General features: G+C 36.0%; 1 protein-coding gene across 11 annotated transcripts in view; it reads right to left on the bottom strand.

Moving 5' to 3' along the window:
* The window catches only part of AHI1 (Abelson helper integration site 1), a 101,441-nt gene that overhangs the window by 59,380 nt on the left and 19,246 nt on the right, over positions 1-22,815 (bottom strand). For 10 of the 11 annotated variants that reach the window (XR_003535415.1, XM_027690466.1, XM_027690537.1 and 7 more), the window contains 12 exons: positions 22,473-22,686; positions 21,550-21,742; positions 19,959-20,054; positions 18,118-18,303; positions 16,040-16,180; positions 13,860-13,992; positions 12,744-12,867; positions 10,362-10,591; positions 9,312-9,415; positions 8,573-8,691; positions 5,481-5,611; positions 974-1,114 (listed from right to left, as the gene is read on the bottom strand). Coding sequence is in view for 10 of the 11 variants with exons in the window: in XM_027690466.1 (XP_027546267.1) it covers positions 974-1,114; positions 5,481-5,611; positions 8,573-8,691; positions 9,312-9,415; positions 10,362-10,591; positions 12,744-12,867; positions 13,860-13,992; positions 16,040-16,180; positions 18,118-18,303; positions 19,959-20,054; positions 21,550-21,742; positions 22,473-22,686 (1,812 nt within the window). In the remaining variant the exon portion in view is untranslated. The remainder of the gene's footprint in view (positions 1-973; positions 1,115-5,480; positions 5,612-8,572; positions 8,692-9,311; positions 9,416-10,361; positions 10,592-12,743; positions 12,868-13,859; positions 13,993-16,039; positions 16,181-18,117; positions 18,304-19,958; positions 20,055-21,549; positions 21,743-22,472; positions 22,687-22,815) is intronic. The other variant, XM_027690530.1, reaches the window with a different exon arrangement.

Genomic DNA, 22,815 nt, shown 5'->3' with positions numbered 1-22,815 from the left:
ACAGTATTAGATTTTTTAAGACTCATTGTCTGCTGAACAGTCAAAAAATTTTAAAGAAATCCTTCAGCCCCCAAAAATTCCATTGCTCTCTAAAATGCAGATATCTTATTGGATTGAAGTTTAGCACTGAATATTGATTGTAAAGTCATTTCACTTAATGTTCCTGTAAAAGTCAACCAATTCAACAGACAAATAACCTAGACTCCAAGATTTGATAGGAGTAATCTCATTACTACATGTTACTTAAAAAGCCAGTGTATAAAGACAGGATTAGCTTTACAGATCTATGTTCCCTGCAAACATAATTCAAACAAAAGAATTCCTGCATAATTCATATTAACATTGTCTACTGTCTAGATGCAAATGTCCTTAATTAAACACAACTATCAGAAAAGCCTTCAAAGGACAATCTGAACTTTATTTCGCATACCAAAAATTCAAGATGAGCATTTATCACTATCTTCTCTTTAATATAACACAGGGAATAAACCTATCTCTCACACAATTGCACCACAGATTTAACACTCGTTTTATAAAAGTCTACGCTGCCTGATTCAATTCTATACAGCTCCTCAATATTATTTTGTAACATAGCCAGCATAAATTTTCTGAATGATTGTACTTTCTGGCTCCTTGATACTGAAAAGGGGCTTTTAAATACTTGTATAACGCTGGTATATATGAAAAAGTGCTGCAAAAATCACATAGTATGACATACAATAGCACATTTAAACTTGAGGTTACACAGGACCTCTGGTGACTGCCTAGGCCAAAACCCTTGCTTAAAGCAGCAGCACCTAGAGCAGGTTGTGTGGGATCACGTTCAATTCTGTTTTGGAATCTCCCAGGAAAAAGGTATGTATTATCATCAAATGACTGCTTTCTTTTTCCCTCAAAAGAAGTACAAATACTAAAAAATTGCTTCTAAAAATAAAATATTTACAGGTGTGTATCAAGAAAACTTGTACTGTACCTTTATAATCATAAATGTATACAAGTATTGGCTGATTTTGACCAAAGGCACAAAATGACACCATGTGTTCATGTGGATGAAAGGCAACATCACGAAGTGAAGATGTGAAGGAGAGTTCAGAATATATGGCCACCTGATCTCCTACAGAATTGAAATATGTTTATTAATACCATGGAAATGTATTTGAAACACATAGGATACAACAAAATAAGAGTTGGTTAAAGCTTATATTACTACAGTACAGTGTCTGACGATGTAAATAAATATCCTTCAGTCAATTTCCTTATTGAAAACGATTTGGCATAAGACAAAAAAATATTGCATGCTTTTAATTCAATAAGTCATAAAAGTTGTAGTAGCTGCAGAAAATTCCAGAGGATGCACTACATTAGCTGAGTTCTTTTGTTCTGATAAGCAAGTTCTGGAAAGGTGGCGTTCCACAGTATTTGTTTGTGCTTGCATTGTACCAGAGATAGCCATCTTAGCTGTGGATTTCAACTATATAATACTGACAACAGGAGTGAAAGTTGAAGCACAGAATTATTAAAAATATAAATAAACATAAAAATATAAATAAAATTAGCTCTTCAGATGATGGCACTACAAATGCCAGTACAGTGTGTGAATGAGTCAAATCCCAATGAAAACATACTAATAACAAAGTCCTGGCTGGCAGTGATGACATTAATGAAAAAGGTACCAGGTTAATTAAAAACAACTTCAGGGCCCTGGGTTGATTAGTTAATGGGACAGGAGCACAGGTGGTGTTCGCCTTAGTTCCTGCAGTAGCAGAGATGAATGAGGAGTAGGAAAACCCATCTTAACAATAGGTGGCTAAAGGATTGGTGGCACAGGCAGAATTTTGGTTTTTTCGACCATGGGGCAAATTCTATGGTACCCAGCCTGCTAGAGTCAAATGGGCTTCATCTATCCAGCAAGTGCAAAAGGACTCTAGCCCGTAAGTTGTTGGGGCTGATCAGGAGGGCTTTAAACTAGGTTTGAAGGGGGAAGGAGTTGAAACCAGGCTCTCCAGAGATGAGCCTAAGGGTGGAAAGCCTGAGTTCGAAGTGAAATCAGCAGCCCAGCTGAAGTGCATGTACACTAATGCAAAGAGCATGGGTAACAAACAAGAGGAGCTGGAAGCAGCAGGAAAGCTATGATCTATTTGCCATCACAGAAACGTGATGGGATGACTCGCATGACTGGAGTGTTGCCATGGATGGCTACAAGCTTTTCAGAAGGGACAGGCAAGGTGGAGGGGTAGCTCTATATGTTAGAGAGTCTCTTGACTCTGTAGAACTTGAAGTCAGTAACGATAAGGTTGAGTGGCTGTGGATAAGAATCAGGGGGAAAGCCAATAAGGCTGACATCCTGGTGGGAGTATGTTATAGACCACCCAACCAGGATGATGAGGGTGATGAATTATTCTACAAGCAGCTGGTGGATGTCTCAAACTTGCCAGCCCTTGTTCTTGTGGGCAACTTAAACTTGCTGGATGTCTGCTGGGAACTCAACACAGTAGAGAAGAGGCAGTCTAGGAGATTCCTAGAGTGCATAGAGGATAATTTCCTGCTCCAGCTGGTAAATGAGCCTACCAGGGTGGGGCCCTGCTAGACCTTCTGTTCACATACAGAGAGGGGCTGGTGGGAGATGTGGTGGTTGGAGGCCATCTGGGGCACAGTGACCGTGAAATAATAGAGTTCTCAATACTCAGGGATGCAAAGAGGGCCATCAATAAAACTTCTACCCTGGACTTCCACAGGGCAGATTCTGGCCTACTCAGAAGACTGGTTTGTAGGGTACCTTGGGAAACAGCCCTTGAAAACAAAGGAGTAAAGAAGCGATGGACATGCTTCAAGAAGGAAGTCCTTAACGCACAGGAGCAGGCTGTCCCAGTGTGCCGAAAGGTACGCTGGCAGGGAAGATGGCCAGCCTGGCTGAACAGGGAGATTTTGAAGGAAATTAGGGGAAAAAAGAGACCTTACTGACTATGGAAAAAAGGGTTGGCTACTCATGAAGAGTTTAGGAATATAGTTAGGTCATGTAGAAAGAAAATTAGAGGACGAAGACACAATTTGAACTCGGTCTTGCCTCTTCTGTTAGGGATAACAAGAAGTGCTTCTACAAATACATCAATAGCAAAAGAAGAGGCAAGGAAAACCTCCATTCTTTGTTGGACATGGAGGGGAACAGAGTCACCAAAGATGAGGAAAAGGCTGAGGTACTTAACACCTTCTTTGCCCTCAGGACAACTGGCCTCCAGAGCTGGTAGACAGAGACAGGAAGCCAAACAGCCCCCCTGTAATCCAGGAGGAAACAGTTAGCAACCTGCTGAGCCACTTGGATCCTCACAGGTCTATGGAACCAGATGGGATCCATCCTAGGGTGATGAGGGAGCTGGTGGAAGAGCTCACCAAGCCGCTCTCCATCATTTACCAACAGTCCTAGCTCACCTACAGGGTGGACAAGGGATCAGACCCAGCCAGCACGGGTTTAGGAAGGGTAGGTCCTGTCTGACCAACCTGATCTCCTTTTATGACCAGGTGACCCACCTGGTGGATGAGGGGAAGGTTGTGGATGTGGTCTATCTGGACTTCAGCAAAGCCTTTGACACTATCTCCCACAGTATACTCCCGAAAAAGCTGGCAGCCCATGGCTTGGACAGGGACACTCTGTGCTGGGTTAAGAACTGGATGGAGGGCCGAGCCCAGAGAGTGGTGGTGAACGGTGCCGCATCCAGTTGGCAGCCGGTCACTAGTGGTGTCCCCCAGGGATCAGTGGTGGGCCAAGTTCTGTTTAATATCTTTACTGATGATCTGGATGAGGGCATTGAGTGTACCATCAGCAAATTTGCAGATGACACTAAGTTGGGGGGGGAGGAGCATCGATCTGCTGGAAGGCAGGAGGGCTCTGCAGAGAGACCTGGACAGACTGGAGAGTTGGGCTGATTCCAACGGGATGAGGTTCAACAAGGCCAAGTGCCAGGTCCTGCACTTTGGTCACAACAACCCCGTGCAGCGCTACAGGCTGGGGACAGAGTGGCTGGAGAGCAGCCAGGCAGAAAGGGACCTGGAGTTTGGATTGACAGGAAGCTGAACATGAGCTAACAGTATGCTCAGGTGGCCAAGAAGGCCAATGGCATCCTGGCCTGGATCAGGAACAGTGTGGCCAGCAGATCTAGGGAAGTGATTCCTCCCCTCTACTCAGTGCTGGTGAAGCCACACCTTGAGTACTGTGTCCAGTTCTGGGCCCCTCAGTTCAGGAAAGATATGGAGGTGCTGGAGCAGGTCCAGAGAAGAGCAGCAAGGCTGGTGAAGGGACTCGCTAGGAGGAGAGGCTGAGGGAGCTGGAGTTGTTTAGCCTGGAGAAGAGGAGGCTCAGGGGACACCTCATCACTCTCTACAACTACCTGAAAGGAGGTTGTAGCCAGGTGGGCTCTTCTCCCAGGCTCTCTTCTCCCAGGCAACTAGAAGTAGGACAAGAGGGCAGGATCTTAAGCTCTGCCAGGGGAGGTTTAGGTTGGTTATTAGGAAGAAATTAGGAAAAATCAGACACTGGAATGGGCTGCCCAGGGAGGTAGGGGATTCACCATCCCTGGAGGTTTTTAAAATGAGACTGGATATGGCACTTAGTGCCATAGTCTGGTAACCAAGGCAGTGTTGGATCAAGGGTTGGACTTCATGATCTTGGAGGTCTTTTCCAAGATTCCAGTTGATTCTATGATTCTTCCTCCTTTTACTTTTATTCTCTTTTTAAAATTTTCAGGCAAATTATGCAGTGGCATAGATATAAGCTAATGTAGTTGGAAACATGGAGAGAAATTCAAAACAAAACTGTTAGTTATCTGCCAGTTTTAAAATATTTACTTTTTCCTTTTAAAAAAATAATTATATCACAATCAGAGACAGAACATTATGTCATCAAAACCAAAATGGTATTCTGCTACTTTCTACTGTCATTTTTGTCGCTTTTACCTCCTGCACAAGAAGATAGCAAACTCTTTATCTTACATTTGCTTGACATTTTTTCAGAAAGATTTTGGTAGCTATTTTGAAACTACTTGGCTTGGGGACTAATTTACAAAGAAACCTTATATTCCACAGGCAAAAAGTATTTCTGACCACTCTTGGGAAACAGATGAAGTGGTTCTCAACAAAAGCCTGATTCCCAAATCTAAATAGCACAACAGAAAAACTGATCTGACCTAAAACATTTTTGTGCATTCCATTTTAAGACCTTCATGTAAAGAACTGCAGCATACAAAAAGCTGAGCTTCAGGTGCTCCAATCCTGCTGGATATTACAAATGCTACCTCTATTAATTTCCTCTAGAGAATAAAATCTCAGAGACTAACAATAGCTATTTAAAAGGTGGAGCTAAAGCCTCAGGATTTAAGTACATCTTACATAACTTTTACTCTGTATCAGAAGCGTTTCAATAAAGCTTAAAAAATCATTTCCCCCTCAGCCTTGAAAATCTGGCTTAAGACCATAAAATAATTAGTTACCTGTTTCTGGATTCCAAACATAAGCCTTTCCATCTTCACTTCCTGAAAACAGGAACGTACCACATGGTGTTAAGGTGCTGTGAATCTTTTCTCTGTAATTTGTGGCACCTATGTATTTCTTTGTAGCAAAGCTAAAGAACAAGAAAGTTTACCAATGTAGCAGATACTTTCAGAATAAACAATCTAACTTTTTATGTATCAGTTCCCTCCTCTATTCCTCAGAAAAATCAATACACCTTGCATCCCAAATAGATATGCACCTTCTGCAGAGTGCAGAGTTTACCCTTTATTTTCCCTGACTTTCATAATGCACCTGACATTACAGATGAAAGCATACATCCCTGTCTTTCAGTAGAAAAACGAAATCCTCAGATCTAGAGAATGGATACAGATGTAGTAATTTGCATTGTCTTGATCCTGGGCTTTGCAAAAAAATGGGGAAATTGGCACTATTACTCCAAGCTCTGTCAAAAAAGTTTTCATTATTCTTCTTGAGCTTGAGTGCTTAAATTTATCTAGCAGCTCTCTTCAGCTCTTCAGACTAATGTCTCCTTGGTTAGAAAACCAGCAGTAGAATCAACAAATTTCAAGACATAAATGTTAATTTACTATTAATATTTTTAATATTATTTTGCAGCTTAGGTATCCTAATCCTTTTTCCCGTGAAACACTACTGGTCAGCTTAGTAATCATGCTCTACTGTCAAACAGTTTGCAGGCATCAAGTGGGAGTGAATCTACAAAAGGATGGAAGGAAGCATATGTCAGCTTTTAAGAGGCTATTTCAAACATGAGGCATAGCCTAGAAAACGATATAAAAGTTCAACATGGAGACTAACACAGCAGCAACACTATGACACAGAATTTGAGGCAAAAAGAATGGCAATAGTCCACCACATCCCCCAAAGACAGAAGACAGCAATTTTTCAAATGTGTTACTGAAGAAATAATGGAGGTATGCTGGGAGAAATGCAGTGCATTTCATATGACAGGAAGATTATTTTAAACAATATTCTGAATAAACATACTCCATATGCAATTCTATTTGGCAACTAAGAGAAAAGGATTCCTTAATGATCACAGTGCAAGACTGTATTAGCCCAAAAAGGAGTTTTAGCTGTGTGAATAAAAAAAGATAGTATCTCTGAGATGTCAACAGAAGAGCTCTGCAAAATGTAAAACTAACCTGCATATGAAACCCTAAGGAGAGGACTGAACCAAATCTCTGATCACATACCTAAGTGACAAGACAGCAGTATTCACCAAAAAGATCAAAAAAGCAAGTTGAAAGAGGTAAGTTAAGAGCAACAAGCTATCAATCAAAGTGAATTGTGAAGATCTGTGACCTCCACCCCCTCTTTTCTCATGCAGGGAATGAACAGTTAATGCTGACGTGTAAAATTATCACTGCTGGGTATCTGACCCTGTGGTTTATTGATAGACTTAAGCCAATGTAACTGTGGGCTGTGGTCAAAGTAGCAGTCCTGCCGCTGTCCTCTCCACCCTTGTCTTCCCAGGCTCTCCCTCATTTCTTCTCTAGTGTTCGGGCAGCTATCAGATGAGTTTGATAAGATAGTTGATTAAAATGAAAATTAATTATTTGTATTTGTAGGCTGATTTTCAGTCGGATCAGCACACTGATCCTATGGATAAATTGTGTGTCCTATGGATAAATTTACTTAAAATAATTGTGAAATTGCACCCCATATCAACCCTTTCCTAAAGAGTAATATGCATGTCCATTTTCCCCTCTCAAACTAAAATTCTGTCCTTTTTAGAAAGAGTAGCAACAGAAGAACACTATCTGCCTCAAAAACTACAGGTTCGCTCTGTCAATCCACCAATTTCAAGCTTTGATTGAGAGGATAGTTTAGGCTTCTTGCATGGCCATTATAATGTACTGTTTACAGTAAAAGAGGAAAAGTGCACTATAATACTGTAAAGTCTTCAGCTAGTACAAACATTCAATTCAGTAGAATAATGGAACAGCTTAGTTTGGAAAAGACCTCAAGAACATTAAGTCCAACAGCTAATCCAGCACTGCCAAGTCCAGCACTAAACTATGTTCTTAAGTGCCACACCTACATATCTTTTAAATATCTCCAAAGATGATTTTCTGTATAGTGAGAGGAGGAAAGATACTTATGAAATTAAGGATAAAACATTTAGGAAGCATGTTAGTATTTTTAATGTGACTTTCCAGAACAGAATGTTCAGGTATGTAACAATGTATTTAAGTGATTAGAGTGAGACCCTTCTAACTTTCACCCAATGAAAGGACATGAGGGAATGGACATAAACTGAAACATAGGAAGCGCTGCTTAAAATTAAGAAAAAAAGTCTTTTACTTTGAGGGTGAATGAACACTAGAACATGTTCCTCTCAGAAGCTGTAAAATCTCCAAGATATTAAAGACCCTTCAAGATATTAAAACCCAAGTGTATAAAGCTCTGAGTAACATGCTGTTTGTGATTTGATTATTGGGTTGAACTGGTCACTCTCTAACATCAAAGACTCAAGTGAGTCTGTAATTCCCTTGCTTTTTATTGTAGTTTATTACTAAAGAATCATGTTCGTAACTATTAAGAATGAGATAATCATCAAAAAACTATGAAAAAATATCTCACAGCCTGCTTAATACACCATAATACATACATAATTGCATTTTTCAATATTTATGATGACAATCATATTCCCTTCATTATCAAAATACCCTTGCCAGAGTCTTAACAATGAGAAATAACACACAAATAAACATTATCATTTCAATGTTATTTTCATGCCTAGATTGCATTTTAAAAGGGATTTCAATCTTTAGGAGACTAACATTGTCTTCCTCATGCCACCTTATGCTCCCACATAATCTAGTAATTTATGGATATTCTATTCTGAAAGACTTACCCAATATCACACAAAAGGTCTGTAATACAGCGGTGTTTTGAAACCATTTCCTAACCCTAATATTGCTATCCTTGATTATTAGGACATCTTCCTCCTCCCCAACTACACATCTAATACATTTATGGTATTTTATTTCCCCAAGTAAATTTTAAAACAAAAAGGAAATACACATTTGTCACCAAAAATACTAACATTCTGAGATCTATAATTCTCAGGATACTGTCTTTCGCATGGATCAATAAACGCCTTCCATTCGGATGCACCTCCAAATGATTTACTGGTGTCCCTTTAATATCATTTTCTTTTATTTCCTACCGAAAGAAGGAAAATAAAGAAAAATATATAACCTTGTGTTTTAAAACTCATTTTTCTACACATTCTTTTTCATTTTTCTCTTGCATTACCCTTTTTTCCTTAATTCATTCTATTTGATTAAGGAAAAAGTTTGTTCCTATATTAAGGCATTACATCCTAGACATCAACTATTCTCAACCACAAGGCAGATTCTGTTGTGACTGAATTTAAAAAAAATCAGCTGACGACAGAAATGCCAACTGAACATTAGGCCTCTAAGGTATCAACAAAGGGGATTTGTAAAGGCTACGGTCTGTTTTATAACTGTCTCTAGAGAACAAACCATGTGCCTGAGAGTCCTAACACTTCTTGAACTTTGTCAAGCTTGGTGCTGTGACCACTTCCCTGTGGAGCTTGTTCCAGTGCCCAACCCAATTAAGTTGCAAAACAATTAAAAAAAATTAAGTCATTGAATCACAGCATATTGTTTCCGTTCTTTTGTACCAGTTTTTACAGAAAATACACCTTTGCAGCTAAACAAAAGGTAATGTATAAAAAAATTTGAATTCAAATCAAATTACTAAATTTAGAACAGTTCACATAAAAATTACAATGCTAGTTTAAGAAACCTGTATACCTTATTGATCCTCCAGTGTTGAAACAGGTGTTGAGAACTTCCTTTAACAGGTGTATCCCAAACTATTATCAGTCCTGAACTATCTCCTGAGAACATATGCTGTCCTGTGAAATAATGTCTTATAAGTGAAATACCACTACACAAAAAAATAATACAGAAAACAATGTATGAACAAGAAACCACCTTTTTTTCTATCATTTCATTCTATCATTTTTGTGAATAGGCAAACACCAGTTCTTCCATCTCTTTTGCTATAATATACTACTTGCAAATGCATTTTGCTCATATTGCATGATATAAGCTGATACCATAAATTTGGATTTAGCATATATATCAGATATGGAATATACTTTTAATTGGAACAAGAACAAATACCATTATCCAACACTTGTTCTTTAAGTACAAATATTTATTCTTTATAAAAATGCAGCTTTCCTCTTCATAGTACCTACTTCAGTGACTACCTCCAAAAATGAACCACCTGATAACTAATGATATCACTAATACCAGAAAAAGTCAAACATATCCAAGTACCTTTAATTATTCATCTTCAACTCTTCCTTCACTAGTACACGTCAGTACATCACTCACTTTCAGTGGTTCATCTACCAGTTAACATGATTCACAGTGGTCAAATCTCTGTCCTTTTCTCTCAATGTTTCCTATTTCTGTCAATGTCAAAAAGTTCATCACCTTCTCACTTCTGCAGTCTAGTGTTAAAATTCTCACAATCTAACTATACCACCTCATTTTCTTTACCAAAGAATCATAGAATAGTTTGGGTTGGAGGATCATCTACCTCTGACCTCCCTGACCAGGGACACCTTCCACTAGACCAAAGCCCCAACCAACCTGGCCTTGAACACCTTCAGGGATGGCACATCTGCAATTTTTCTGGGCAACCCGTTCCAGTGTCCCACTACCCTCACAGTAAATAATCTCTTCCTAAGAAGAATACATTGCCTCTATGACATAAAGCAAATTAGTAACAGTCAAGTTGGCCTTCGACAAAAAAGACAACTATTTCAAAAAGTAATACTAACTACATACCTTCTGCATCAAAACAAAGAGAGTTGATGAAACTTTTATGACTATCAAGCTCCTGTAGCAGTTGCCCATGGATTTCTTTCACATTTGCATTCCAGATTCTAATCACTGAGTCATAACATCCTGTCACAACCAATGAGTCAGCAATGGGGTGGTACTTTGCAGTGTAAACAAACGAAGGATGAGGGAAAACTCTCACTGCAGATGCCGCCTGCATTTCTATTTTCCACATTCTTAAAAGGAAATAAAGTTAGGATATCTACTGTATAAAGCAATCACACACAGAGATATAACTGATGCCATATTTTGTGCTTGTGGTTCTAGAGGCAAATGCTTGCAAACACCTAACAACACCCACTTATCCTACCAATTTGTTCCACCTATATCTAATCCTCTAATACAGTAGTTTGTAACAAGAATTAAACATTTACTGCTTTACATAGTACTCTGTCTTCAAAGTAAATTCATGACTACTTACACATTTTAAAATACACATAAACAACTTCATGGAACAGATCAGTTTCTTTCTTTCAGGAGTTATAACCGATTCAAGACCTAGTTGGATATTACTAATTTAAAAATATGTTAGAACAAAAACTCACAAAGGAACATTTAGGGTCACTAAATATAAATAAAACTGCAGAAAATTTTAAAATAGTAACTACCAACCAAGCAGTGATCATGATCTCAAGGATGCTTGCATCACATAAATTCACTTCTTACTATTAATCTATTTCCTATCCTTTGACACCCATTGCTGTAAGATCAGATTTTTCTCAGTGTTTTCTATTTGATGGTATACGTTTTATCACCAAGCCTTCCCCAAAGATAAGTCCACTAAGAATAAAACAGTACCTGAACCATTAAATACAGTTGGGCAGTACATTAAACAGAGTGCTCAGTTACAATATGGAATTGAATTGCTTTAGTGACACCCTTCCAGGTGAGGTGACCACTTCTGGTGGCTATTGAAGAATTCTAAGCTTACTCTGAGGTGACCTTTAGAGTACAATTAATTTGCAACTTAATGCAGAAAGGTCACAAAGAATCTACCTATCTTTTAGAATGGCATTGCTCTAACAACAAAATTAAATTAAAAAATTAATTTATTGCTCACAAATTATGTGGGACTAAACCTTGCAAAGGCTTGAGGATAATATAAAACAGTATACAAAGAAGAATTCACAGAAGTTCCCAAATTTCCCTTCAAGTTGCCCTAGAATTCAGTACGAGAGATAGTCCAAGTAATAAACTCATAATGAATTTAAAGCAACAGGGTGCTGAAACTTTTTAAGGAGCTTAAGGCAATGGACAATACAGGAACTAATAACTCGTACAGTGACCATGCGTAGCACACAGAAAAGGAAGCAGACCACTACAGTTTCAACTTGCTGCCACAAATTCAAGAATTGAGGAACAGCTGGTCCTCCTTATAGGCAGCATAAATAACAAATTAATATTTACCTCAATATAAAAAATTATTATTTAATCCACTCCCAAATTAAAAAAAATTGGGCTGCGTTCTCTAAACAGTCTTTTTATGCCTACATACAAGCAACAAAAATAACCTAAAACAGTTCCACATATATGATATATCCTTTAACAATTCTTCTGGCATTTGAATTAGGCAACTGCCTGTAGCATTACTGAGTTGCATAACAGAAACAACAGATAGAAATCTGAAGAGCTTAAAAAAAAAAAAAAGCTCCATGAAAACCAAAACCAATGAAGTTGCTTGTAATAAAATTGTACAGTGTCACAGCCATATTTTCATGTATTTCTACAGTTTTGAGGTTTTTGGCTTTTAAAATTTGAACAGATTAGTATTTTGACATTAACACTGCACTGAAAAAAACTTTTTATTTGTAGGGGAAAATGTGTACACGTTCAATTTTCAGCAATTTAAGTGGAATTATTTAAATAAGTTCACAAAAAAAAAAACAAAACCACCAACATACAAATATGCAGTGTGGCCAATTTATAGACATAACCTGAATCTTACATTTTCAATTTACTGCTTCACATTCAAATTTGCAAACTTAATACAGCATTCATAGCATGGCAATTTCTCCAGGGACCAAATATTACAACTGTCTCAATGTCTTCTTGAAATATTGAAAAACCTTTTGGTTTTTCACTACATTGTAGATTTAAACACTACAGTTTTTTGAAAAGGTTTCGTCTCAAATACATATACATTAGAAACCAATATAGTAAATACAGTGTCAGTGTCTAACCCAATCACAATTTTTAAATTATTGTAGTCATACCATAATCAAATCTTTAACTAAAACACTATAATACAGTTTGTAGTACGACATTGAATTGGACCACTTTCTTTTCTGCTTCTGATGCTATCTGCCAGAACATCATCATCATACTGACCTGACAGTGCCATCAGAGGATGCAGTAAGAAGGTATCGATTGTCTTTTGACCAACAAAGATCATACACTATGTTAAGGTGACCATAAAACTCTCTCAGGAACTGTCCAGAAGGAATTTCATACACTAGTGAAGTTTAAATAGAAAAATAAAAGTTTTGTTAAGTATTTACAGACAAACATATGTAGCTACTAGAGCAAAGTTTAGTCCAATCTTAGGCTGATTTTCTGTTAGCATAAATCAACTCTTTTTCCTTATCTTCTCATCTTGAGAGAACAAGATCAAATAGTTGCTAGATATGCATGGACAGCAAGCATCTGCTTCCATCTAGTGGTTCACGAATGTCACAGTGTCTTAACCCTTAAAAAACAGTTTACTTGCTTTAAATTATTAGAACCAGACTAGGATTAGATACACATATTTTTTTTTAAATTTTGACAGCTATTTGACCAATCTTTGAATTATTTTAACATTGAGATCACTTTCTGGGGCTGTGTAATAAAGGATTTTAGATTTATTGTTCCTTGCATTTAAACATGTATTTAGTGTAAACTTAAAATACTGTTCTCTCTAAATCTCAAAAATCTTCCGGAAGGCTTAAGAACAATGCAACTGAAGATATTGTGATGAAGCAGTCCCAAATTTGAGTAATAAGGAATACTTGTATTTCGACTGAATTGGACCACGGAAGACAGCAGCTTCCAGTAGTCTGTCTGGAGATGATGACAACATTCGGGCATCTAACCTTCGAGACAGGTTAAGAGAAAAACTTACATGAAAATTTTGTGAGGTAGAAGCTGAAACAGTTATTTCACTTAAAACGTTGTTGTCAAAAAATATGTTCCTTCTGCAAACTGATTTTGTATTTCCATTAGACCTCCAGGCTGAAAGTGTCATTTCATATCATTAAACTGTACACCATGTATGAAAAGCCAGTGCCAGCCCTATCAACACAGAAAGAGCATTTTCCTCAATGCTCTTTAAGGCACATAAAAATTTGCAAAACACAATAATAAAACAGAACCTCTAAAAAAAGCACAATTTAAAAATACATCTTTTAACCTTTAGTTGCAAACTACGTGAATTATAAGAAAAACACCGAACATGTTTAAACTTACAAACAATGGGATAGCCATTCCTTCCTGCACATGCTGCTGCCAGTATTTTCCCATCATGAGAGAAACGAACACAGAAACAGCCCATATCTCCACCTCGCAGTGAAAACAGGTGCTTGTTTGGTATGCGGCAAGCCTAGCTTTTCAGGGAAGAATGGTATGAATATTAACTATCCAACGCTTAAAACACATTCTTAGCTACTGACATCCATAAGTTTTAAAAAGCTAGTAACATCTTAATGGAATTTAAAAAAAAAATTCAACCTTATATACAGAGATGGTTCTGCAGCATAACTCAGGCTACATCTAGTTTGTATGTTTGTTTCTGCCCCGTTATTACAAACCACTAGCAAGTTTTACAAACCTAAGAAAATTTAAAATTAAAATAATTTCCTTAATTTTAAGAAGTGCTTAATAATGTCTATCGTCAATGATGCAAGCTGTGCAGTTAGACTGTAAGTCACGCTTGTTTAAGGAGTCTAAGCACAACTTCTAGTGACTTAATGAACTCAAAAGTCCAACCACAGGCACTCAAACCTTGGGTCTACCAAATAACTTTTAGCATTCCTTATCTGTATTTAAATACCTGGTTTTTAAAGACACAACCAGAGATTAAACATTTCAAAACACTGCACAGGCATTTTAGTCCCTTTTCCTTTCTCCCAAAATATTTCCTCTTTTTTCACCCAAGGGCTTTTTCTTCAACACTAAATTCAAAGTTTAAGGTGAAGTAAAATATCCACAACAGCTATGTGATTATTTAACCTAAACCTGATTTACCTTTAGGAATGAAAAATAAGTGTGAACAGATTTATATTCATTTAAAAGTATACAAATAGATCTACTTATGAAATAATTGTATATACACTATTAATCTTGTTAAAAACTATATATTCAATTAAGGCTTCTTATGCTATTTAAACTTGCCCTAAAATAAAACATTAATATGTTGAATCAGTAATTCAGCTCAGAAAAACTTATTTCATTTACAGGTCATGTAGCTATAATTCACATATAAAATAAATTTAATATTTAATTCATGTATCAAATAAGTCATAATTCTATAGAACATTTTTGAAAAATAACATATCAACCATCTATGGAGACAGATACAGACATACTGTTTATCTTTACAAAGACAGCTTTAATTGTAAAACAGTACTTTAAATGTATAAAAAGGAAATAATAATTTTGATCCATTATTAAATTTTAAACAAGTGCACATTTCAAATATTTTTTAGCAAACAGACATGCCACATCATGCTAACCTTACTGAAACTTTTTCACAAGACAGCACATCACAAAATGCATCATCGTTTCTACCATTTTTCAATATGCCCATGGACTAGTCTAAGCATAAATGAGCTAAATAAAGTAACATACTTAACTTAAATACAACTTTCAGGTATCCTGCCATTTTTGGTAAGAAAATTCCCATTGTAAAAACCCTAATCTATTCCTTACTATTTTATTATTATTAGCAAACAGTGCTGGAAATTAAGTCCATGTATATTTAAGGATTCTTTTCAAAAGTATCTGTACAAGAATTACAGTAGGGAACCAAAATAAAAATCATCATTCTTTCTTAAAAAATCTTTATGTTATGCTTTGAGTTTGTATAGAATCATGAACCCATGTTAATGCCGTTCTACAAAATGATATGAAATTATTGCATGGACATTCTATATATAGTTGCAAAAATATTCCCATTTTATGACTGCTGATTTTGATTAGCTACAGTGATCTAGGGGTTAGGATGAAGTCAGCAAAACCCTTCTTAGGAAGGTTCTTCAATATAAGTTCTTTCTGTTATACTTTGAAAATAACGTAAACAAACAAACAAAAAATCTCAAGAAAATATATTTACAATCAAGCTGAAATCTGAGAACAGGTTTCCTGTCTTACTTCCATCACCCGAATAACCCTACTCTTTCAAATTCTTAGAGAATTCTGGAGATGAAAATACCTGACTGTTCTGGGAAAAAAAAAATGGTTTAATCAACCATATTTGCTAAGATTAGGCATTCTCTGCTATCTATGAGACTTTTTTCATGTTTTGTTTAATATTTTCCTTAATTTTAATTAATTACTTGCTTCATAATACTTATACCATAAAAACAGTTAGAAAAATATAGCAGCTATTTAAATTATTTTCCTTTAAAAACAAAAGAAAAACACTTTACCTGTCCAGGCAATCTTGACCATTTAAATGGCTCCTTTTTCTCCTCTGGAGAAGGTTCGTATCCCTCTCTCTGGAGCTCAGACAGTGCTGTATTACTTTGTTCCTGCTTAACAGCTATCATAGAGCGAAAAGAAGGAGTAACCTTAAGGTAAACAAAACTAAGTATCAAGGAAAAATATTTTTGAAGTGAACAACATAATTTCTGAAAAGATTTTAACTTTAAATGTATTGCATTTTTACATCTGAAACACAGCGATTTGAAAAGGCTTAATACATAAAAAATGCATGGCAAAAATTTCATTTAAAGTAACCAGGAAGTCAGAAAGTAATCCAAGCTTCTAAAGTTGTGTCAATCAGATGGTATCACAGATTTATCAAATAACTGATGCTTTTCTATTTTTAGTAACTATCCATGTCAGTGAAAATTTGTAATACTCTTGTATTGTATTGTATTGTACTACTGCAGGGGTGTTGCATAAAAAAATAAAAAAATCATTCCAGCATGTAAATATTTGTAGTGACATTAACCTACTACCTTGCAATCAAAATACTGCTTCGGTAACAAACCCCATTCTTGATATCAAAACATACTACCAGTCTTGTTCACTCTTGATATCAAAAGATATTACCAGCATTGTGCATGTTCAATAGTTGCAAAGAAAGGAGGATTGACAACATTTATGATTTTAATAGTAGGTAAAGCATATATACTTCCCAGAATTCTGTAAGTACTAAGTCTCTTTAGAAACACACCAGAATACCACGCAAAATTACTGTTTTCTTCCAGGCTTACAGTAGCTAGGTATTCACTGTCTAGGTTCTTGTGACTAAAAAAGAAGGCTGATTTCTACTATGTAAGTAGAAATCAATTTATGAGTTTAAATTGTTTGTCAACTTCTATGCAAATGCCCTGTTTTATCCGAGACATCTATTTTCACATCTACTAGCCCATGCAGAAGTATGTGAGATCTGGGCCCTTCTGGAGAAGCAGACTAGGCAGAATCTGTAACAGATCTTAAATGGAAGCAGAAATCTATGCACAGAAAACTGTCATGCCATGGCTCTTATCTGGAGCTCAATCCCAGCCTTAGCAAATCTGACACTTATAAGAACAAGAATGAAATAATACCAGTAATCAATGAATCCAGGCAGCCACAGGTCAGAAAGCCTACAAATTACCACATCAGCTGAATTTCACAGAGGACTGTAAAGTAGGGACAGCTGTAAACCAGTGACACCACCTAAACCTACCAGGAAAACATTCAGACCATGGTAAAGACAGGCTCACAGGACTTCCAGAAAAAAAGAAGCACAGCTGCTCAAGCAAAGTGCACAGAATTCCTAACAACCTCAGCAGCTGACTGAGCAGCAGATCTGTAGATGTCATTCCAGTACACAAATTAGAGCGTCCCAAACCATGTGAACTAATCCCACAGATTAGTTTGGTTTTTATCCATGCACATCTTACCAGCCTTCCACATCACCCCTGACTGTACGAACAGTGAACATAAGAAAGACTTATTACAGCTCTAAATAGAAACAGAAAATTATATAATAGAACAACACTGTACTTGCATACTAGAAAAGGAAATGTTGTATTTATCTAGAATGTGCATCTCAGCCCATACCAATGTAAGCCTATTTTTAAAGGAGTTTTCATCTGAGAAAAAAAATACAGTTCATTATAGCTTGAGGGTGCAGGGAATAGAGTTAAGTCACTTACATCTTCTCTCACAGAATTTACACACCTGCACGAGTCAGTGAATTAAAATGGCATTTCCCCTAATAAGAAGGAACATTAATCTTCAAGAAATTACTCTAAAAGTTTTCTGTCAGTGGCAAAATATTCAAAGTTGTAGATAGGAAAATAAGCCTGTTTTTCAAAGATAACTATGAAGGGTTGAGTTTGAAACGTATCTTCAGATGCAATGTTCTTATAATGTATTTTACATACTGCATACAAGCACAGCTTTTTTATCCATGCATACTAACACAGATGCACATGACCTAGCCAGTTACTAGTTCCTGCAGAAAAGTCTGCATATTTGTAAATATATTTATATTATATATTTAACTTACATGATCTGGCAGTTTTATGCCTCTTACAGTTACATATAAAGTTGATGGGTAACGATTTCTAGGACATTTTGCCCACCAGTCATAAACCTCAACAACATTTGAACGTGACTTGGTCCTTGAAGGTGGGTAATATAATTGCAGACGAAGTTTTCCACCAATGTTTAGAACTCCATTTGCACCTACAAGCTGGAAGGGTGATTAATTAGAGGAAAGACAAAAAAAAAGTTAACATAAAAGAAATAAAAGTAATTGATAATTTCTAGTATTTTAGCTACAGTATAAACTCCTGAAATCCACTGCCCATTGCAGAAATAAACTAACCCTAGAAGTGGTAATGAATTTAACATTATTAAATGCCCCAAGATCAAATTGCTAAGATTAAAGCTTAGATAGCAGCCTAGTTTTGAAAGATGTTTCACAGCAGTAATACCATGTAAGTGGGAAGACCGCTGTAGTATCACTTCGGGTTTGGTTTTCTTTCTTTTGTTTGTTTGGGTTTTTTTGTTTGTTTTGTTTTGGGTTTTTTTTTTGTTTTCTTTTGGGTTTTTTTTTGTGGTTGTTTTTTTTTTTCATTTTTTTTGTTGTTGTTTTGTTTGGGTTTTGGGGGTTTTTGTTTGTTTGTTTGTTGTTGTTGGTTTGGTTTGGGGTTTTTTTGTCTTTGGGGTTCTTTTTAATTACTACTTGCTAAAATCAACCAAATCTCAAAGGACTGCCAATCCACAAGCAGCCTCTTCAAAATTTGCTTCCTTTGAATGTTGCAACACAGGGCATTACTAAGGCTTTGGTTCAGAGCAGAAGATACAGCAAAGCTGTAGCATCTCCAACTTCAGAGGAGACAAGAGTTCTCTCTCTTGAACTAAAGAACAAGTGTACCTAGTCCCATTAACACTGATCAGTGTTTATCAGGACATTACTTCGACTGATACAGATGAAAGGATAATGCAGACAGACAAGTAAGAACGAAGAACAGGCCACCATTTTATTCATATTTATGCTGAAAATTCATCCTTCCCTCTGTTTAGGAGTAGGCTGTACTGAATGCCTGGATGCACAGCTATACACCCAGATATGATATACCAGACTTCTGCTTCCAGTAGATTCATCTTGGGCAGAGCTGAGAAGAACCTCCATATTGATATGCAGGTCCCTCTCCCTTCACCTAAACTTGCAGTCCATTATCTTCTCCTGTATTTCTCATGCTGTAGACTGCTCAATGATTATCATCCACACGGGTAGGTGTAAATAAACAATCTTCAAGGAAGCTAAAGCTTGCCAGGTCTTAAAGAACAAACTGACACATTCAAGTCTCTCCTAAAAGGGTAAAAAGGTACATATGTGCTGGCTAAACTACCAGTATCTCACATTTGCCTCATTTGTATATCAATTGTCACAGCGTTCCCAATGCCACAACTAAAAATGAGAGGAAATTTATAACTGGGCTAGGGAGTCTTTTCAAAGATTGGACAACTAAAAATGTCACTAGAATACAGAACAGCTGAGGCACAGAAATTAGTGGATTTGTCATTTTCTTCAAATCACACAACCACACAGAAAACCCTAAGAGAAAATCTTTTTCTGTACTTTATGAACAAAAAAAAAACCCAAACTTACACATTGCATACTTCCTTAGAAACCACATATTTTTTATTGTCAAGCTTCTTAATGTGTCGATTTTAAGAGGTGAAAGAAGAGGGAAAGGAGAGAACAGCCAAGCAAGAATTTTTTTTCCCCATCTCTGTTGCTGGAAATATTAAAAAAAAGTTTCCCTACTAAGAACAGTTAGAGATTTTCAGATAAAAATATTTATAAATTTTGCTTCTTTAATTAAATATTTACAATACCTTTAGAAATGCCCAACAAATTTTTCGATAACGACCTTCCTGAATTTGTTCATTGGAGATGGCTCTCACTTCATCCATACTTAGACAATCAAGGACCTAGAAGTATCAGCAGGAATATAAATGTATTTCTAATGAACTTCATGGTAATTAAAAAATAATTGCTGAAAATATGCTAGGTGCAATTCACTAAATTAAACAGATTTCAATTTTAAGAAATTACAAAAGCAGTATTTTTCCCATGCAAGGGCACAATTACAAATGACAGATCCTTATGCATTTACCTGATGACTATTTATGACCTGCATTAAAAAGAATGTCTGGTCTTAAAAAAACCTATTTTCACTTCCCTTCAGTCTCAGTAAAAGAGGAAACAATAACATGTAATTTTCTTAAATCCTATACACTTCAGAAATCATAGAGATCACAAATCTGACAGCTAAACCTAGGTGCATATTAATCCAGATGGAAAATGGCAGTCAAAAATTTAATTTTCCTTTCCTAAATTTATCACTTTTGTCACAGAATCAGTCATAGAATGGTTTGGGCTCGAAGCAATCTTCAAAGACTATAGAGTCCTGTCTCATAGGCTGGGGCATCTTTCATTAGATCAGGTTGCTCAAAGCCCCATCCAATCTGGCCTTGAATACTTCAAGGGATGCCCATGAAAATCTTCATTTTTCTGTCAGGAACCAGAATTTTCTCATATTTAGCTACTTCTGAAAGTTTATCTTGGTATACAAAAAAAACTCCCCTTAGAATCATACTTTCTTCAAATTGATATTTCAATTGAAAAACCACGCTGAAGTCAAACAGCATACTTGCAGTGTAATCATACTTTTGGTCCTAACATCAGCTTGATTTCCACAAAGAATCTTTACAAATATAATTAGTTTTGTGTTAAGCAGCTAAGGACTCTTAATTCTATAAATACGTTCATTTATAAGCATCACAAAACACAAAGAAACACATGGTAATGTATTATATTCAATCTATTTGAAATAGAAAAAAAACAAGGAATGAAAAAATATTTATTGTATTAGGGTCCCATTTTGAGGTTAGTACTACAGAATCTCTCCGTACAAATATTGAAATACTTAAGCTCAAAATTATGTTGAATATATAATTTACAATATAGAGGACAAATTAATAACTACTTTATGAAGATGAGGCCAGAAGTAGTAGACATGTAAAATGTTAATGGAAACAATGCAATAGCTTAGTCATTGGTACAATGAGCTTTTGCTACAAGCAGACAAATTCTACCTTTCAGTTTCTGGTACTTAAACTTCTTTTCCGATTTTGAGAGTGTGAAAAGAAAAAAGTGATATCCTTCATATCTTACCAGCCTTTCCCAGAAGTTTGACAGTTGATTTAATAAGTTTTGTACTCCTTATTACTATCAAAACAGGGGTTGTTTTTATTTTATGAAAAAACACTTTTTGGTATCTCCACTTAATTCTGTGTCTTAAGGCTATGCTATTAACCCATTCTAACTAAAACAAAACATCTGAATGAGTCAAATATATACTGCTGAAGAAACAAACCAAAAATCAGAATATGCATAAACTGGATGCAAAATATTCAACCTTACCTCAAAAAACAGGATAACCTGAGGGTTTTCTTCAGTGTTTTGGGTAAAATAAGTAAAACGCTCATTAAATATTACTTGTTCTTCCCACTCTGGAACTGTTGATTTAGACTGTCTAAAGTCATATGGTTGAGTCATAATAGGAAGAATGTGCTCTATTTCTTCTTGTTCATAAGATGAAACTTCCCTCTTGCTGTTTGAAAATTTCCAGAGAGTTACAATTGTTAGAGCACTTAAAAGAAAACTCAAGCAAAACAGTATTTTCAATTACTGAAAGCAAACTATTTGTTTGATTCTAGAAAAAAACTCATCCAAAATTTAACACAATTTGCAATGCATATAGAAATGCTGCAGGCTAAAGTTCAAAATCCTAACCATTAAGTTACTGTTAGCAAATTTATGCATAATGGTCATGGTAGAGCCTACTGCTTAAACACTGTTAAAATTTGGGTTTCAGGAAAATCATGCATAATGACAGTGGAAACAAGTAACTCAAGCAATTAGAAATATGAAGTACTAAACTTTACTTCAGGATTTTAGAAGTTCTTTAATAAAAAAGACAGGTGTTATTTATACTGCAAGAATTTTGCTTACTTATTCTAACCTTGGCTTTTATATATTTTTAGGACTTAAGAAATTTTCTCTCTGGAAAGAATATAGAATTAACTGCGTTGCAAATATGGGGACCTCGAGAGCAATACAGCAGTGCAGAGCATTTAAAAGTGCCAAAAGGAAAAGACAAATACCACCATCATTTAATGTAGGTATACATATATATATGTATATAATCACGGATGTGGAAACTAACAAATGACTACGCATGCTTAAAATTGCGCATTGTTTTCATTTTTATACTTAATTTTCTAGGGAAGAGTACACCTATTTATTGTAAACATTGATAATAGAAACACTTTATTAAAAGTCACCTGTGATCCTTCTTGACATATAAGCCACTTCTCTGATCAACAACATGGATTTTAACTACAGGATGAGATACCAGGAGATCAGTTTTAAGTCGGTCAGATCGATGGATATAAACTCCCAAAATCAGATCATCACCAAAACCAAATTTAGACTGAGTTGACATTTCTGAATTCTTCATTTCCTCATCATTTTCTGCAGCAACTTCTGTGGTTTCTTCTAGAAATAGGAACAAAATAAATAAACTGTCACCAGTGGAACATAATAACCTCAAAGCAGTAAAAATGCTCTGTATTGTCTTAGCAAACAATAGTAAAGCAATAATATTAAAAGTGTTCTTTATGTAAT

The sequence above is a fragment of the Neopelma chrysocephalum genome, unplaced genomic scaffold, assembly GCF_003984885.1.
Source record: "Neopelma chrysocephalum unplaced genomic scaffold, ASM398488v2 Primary Assembly neopelma1_23, whole genome shotgun sequence".
Classification (NCBI taxonomy): Eukaryota; Metazoa; Chordata; class Aves; order Passeriformes; family Pipridae; genus Neopelma; species Neopelma chrysocephalum.
This window is presented reverse-complemented; position numbering and strand designations above follow the sequence as displayed.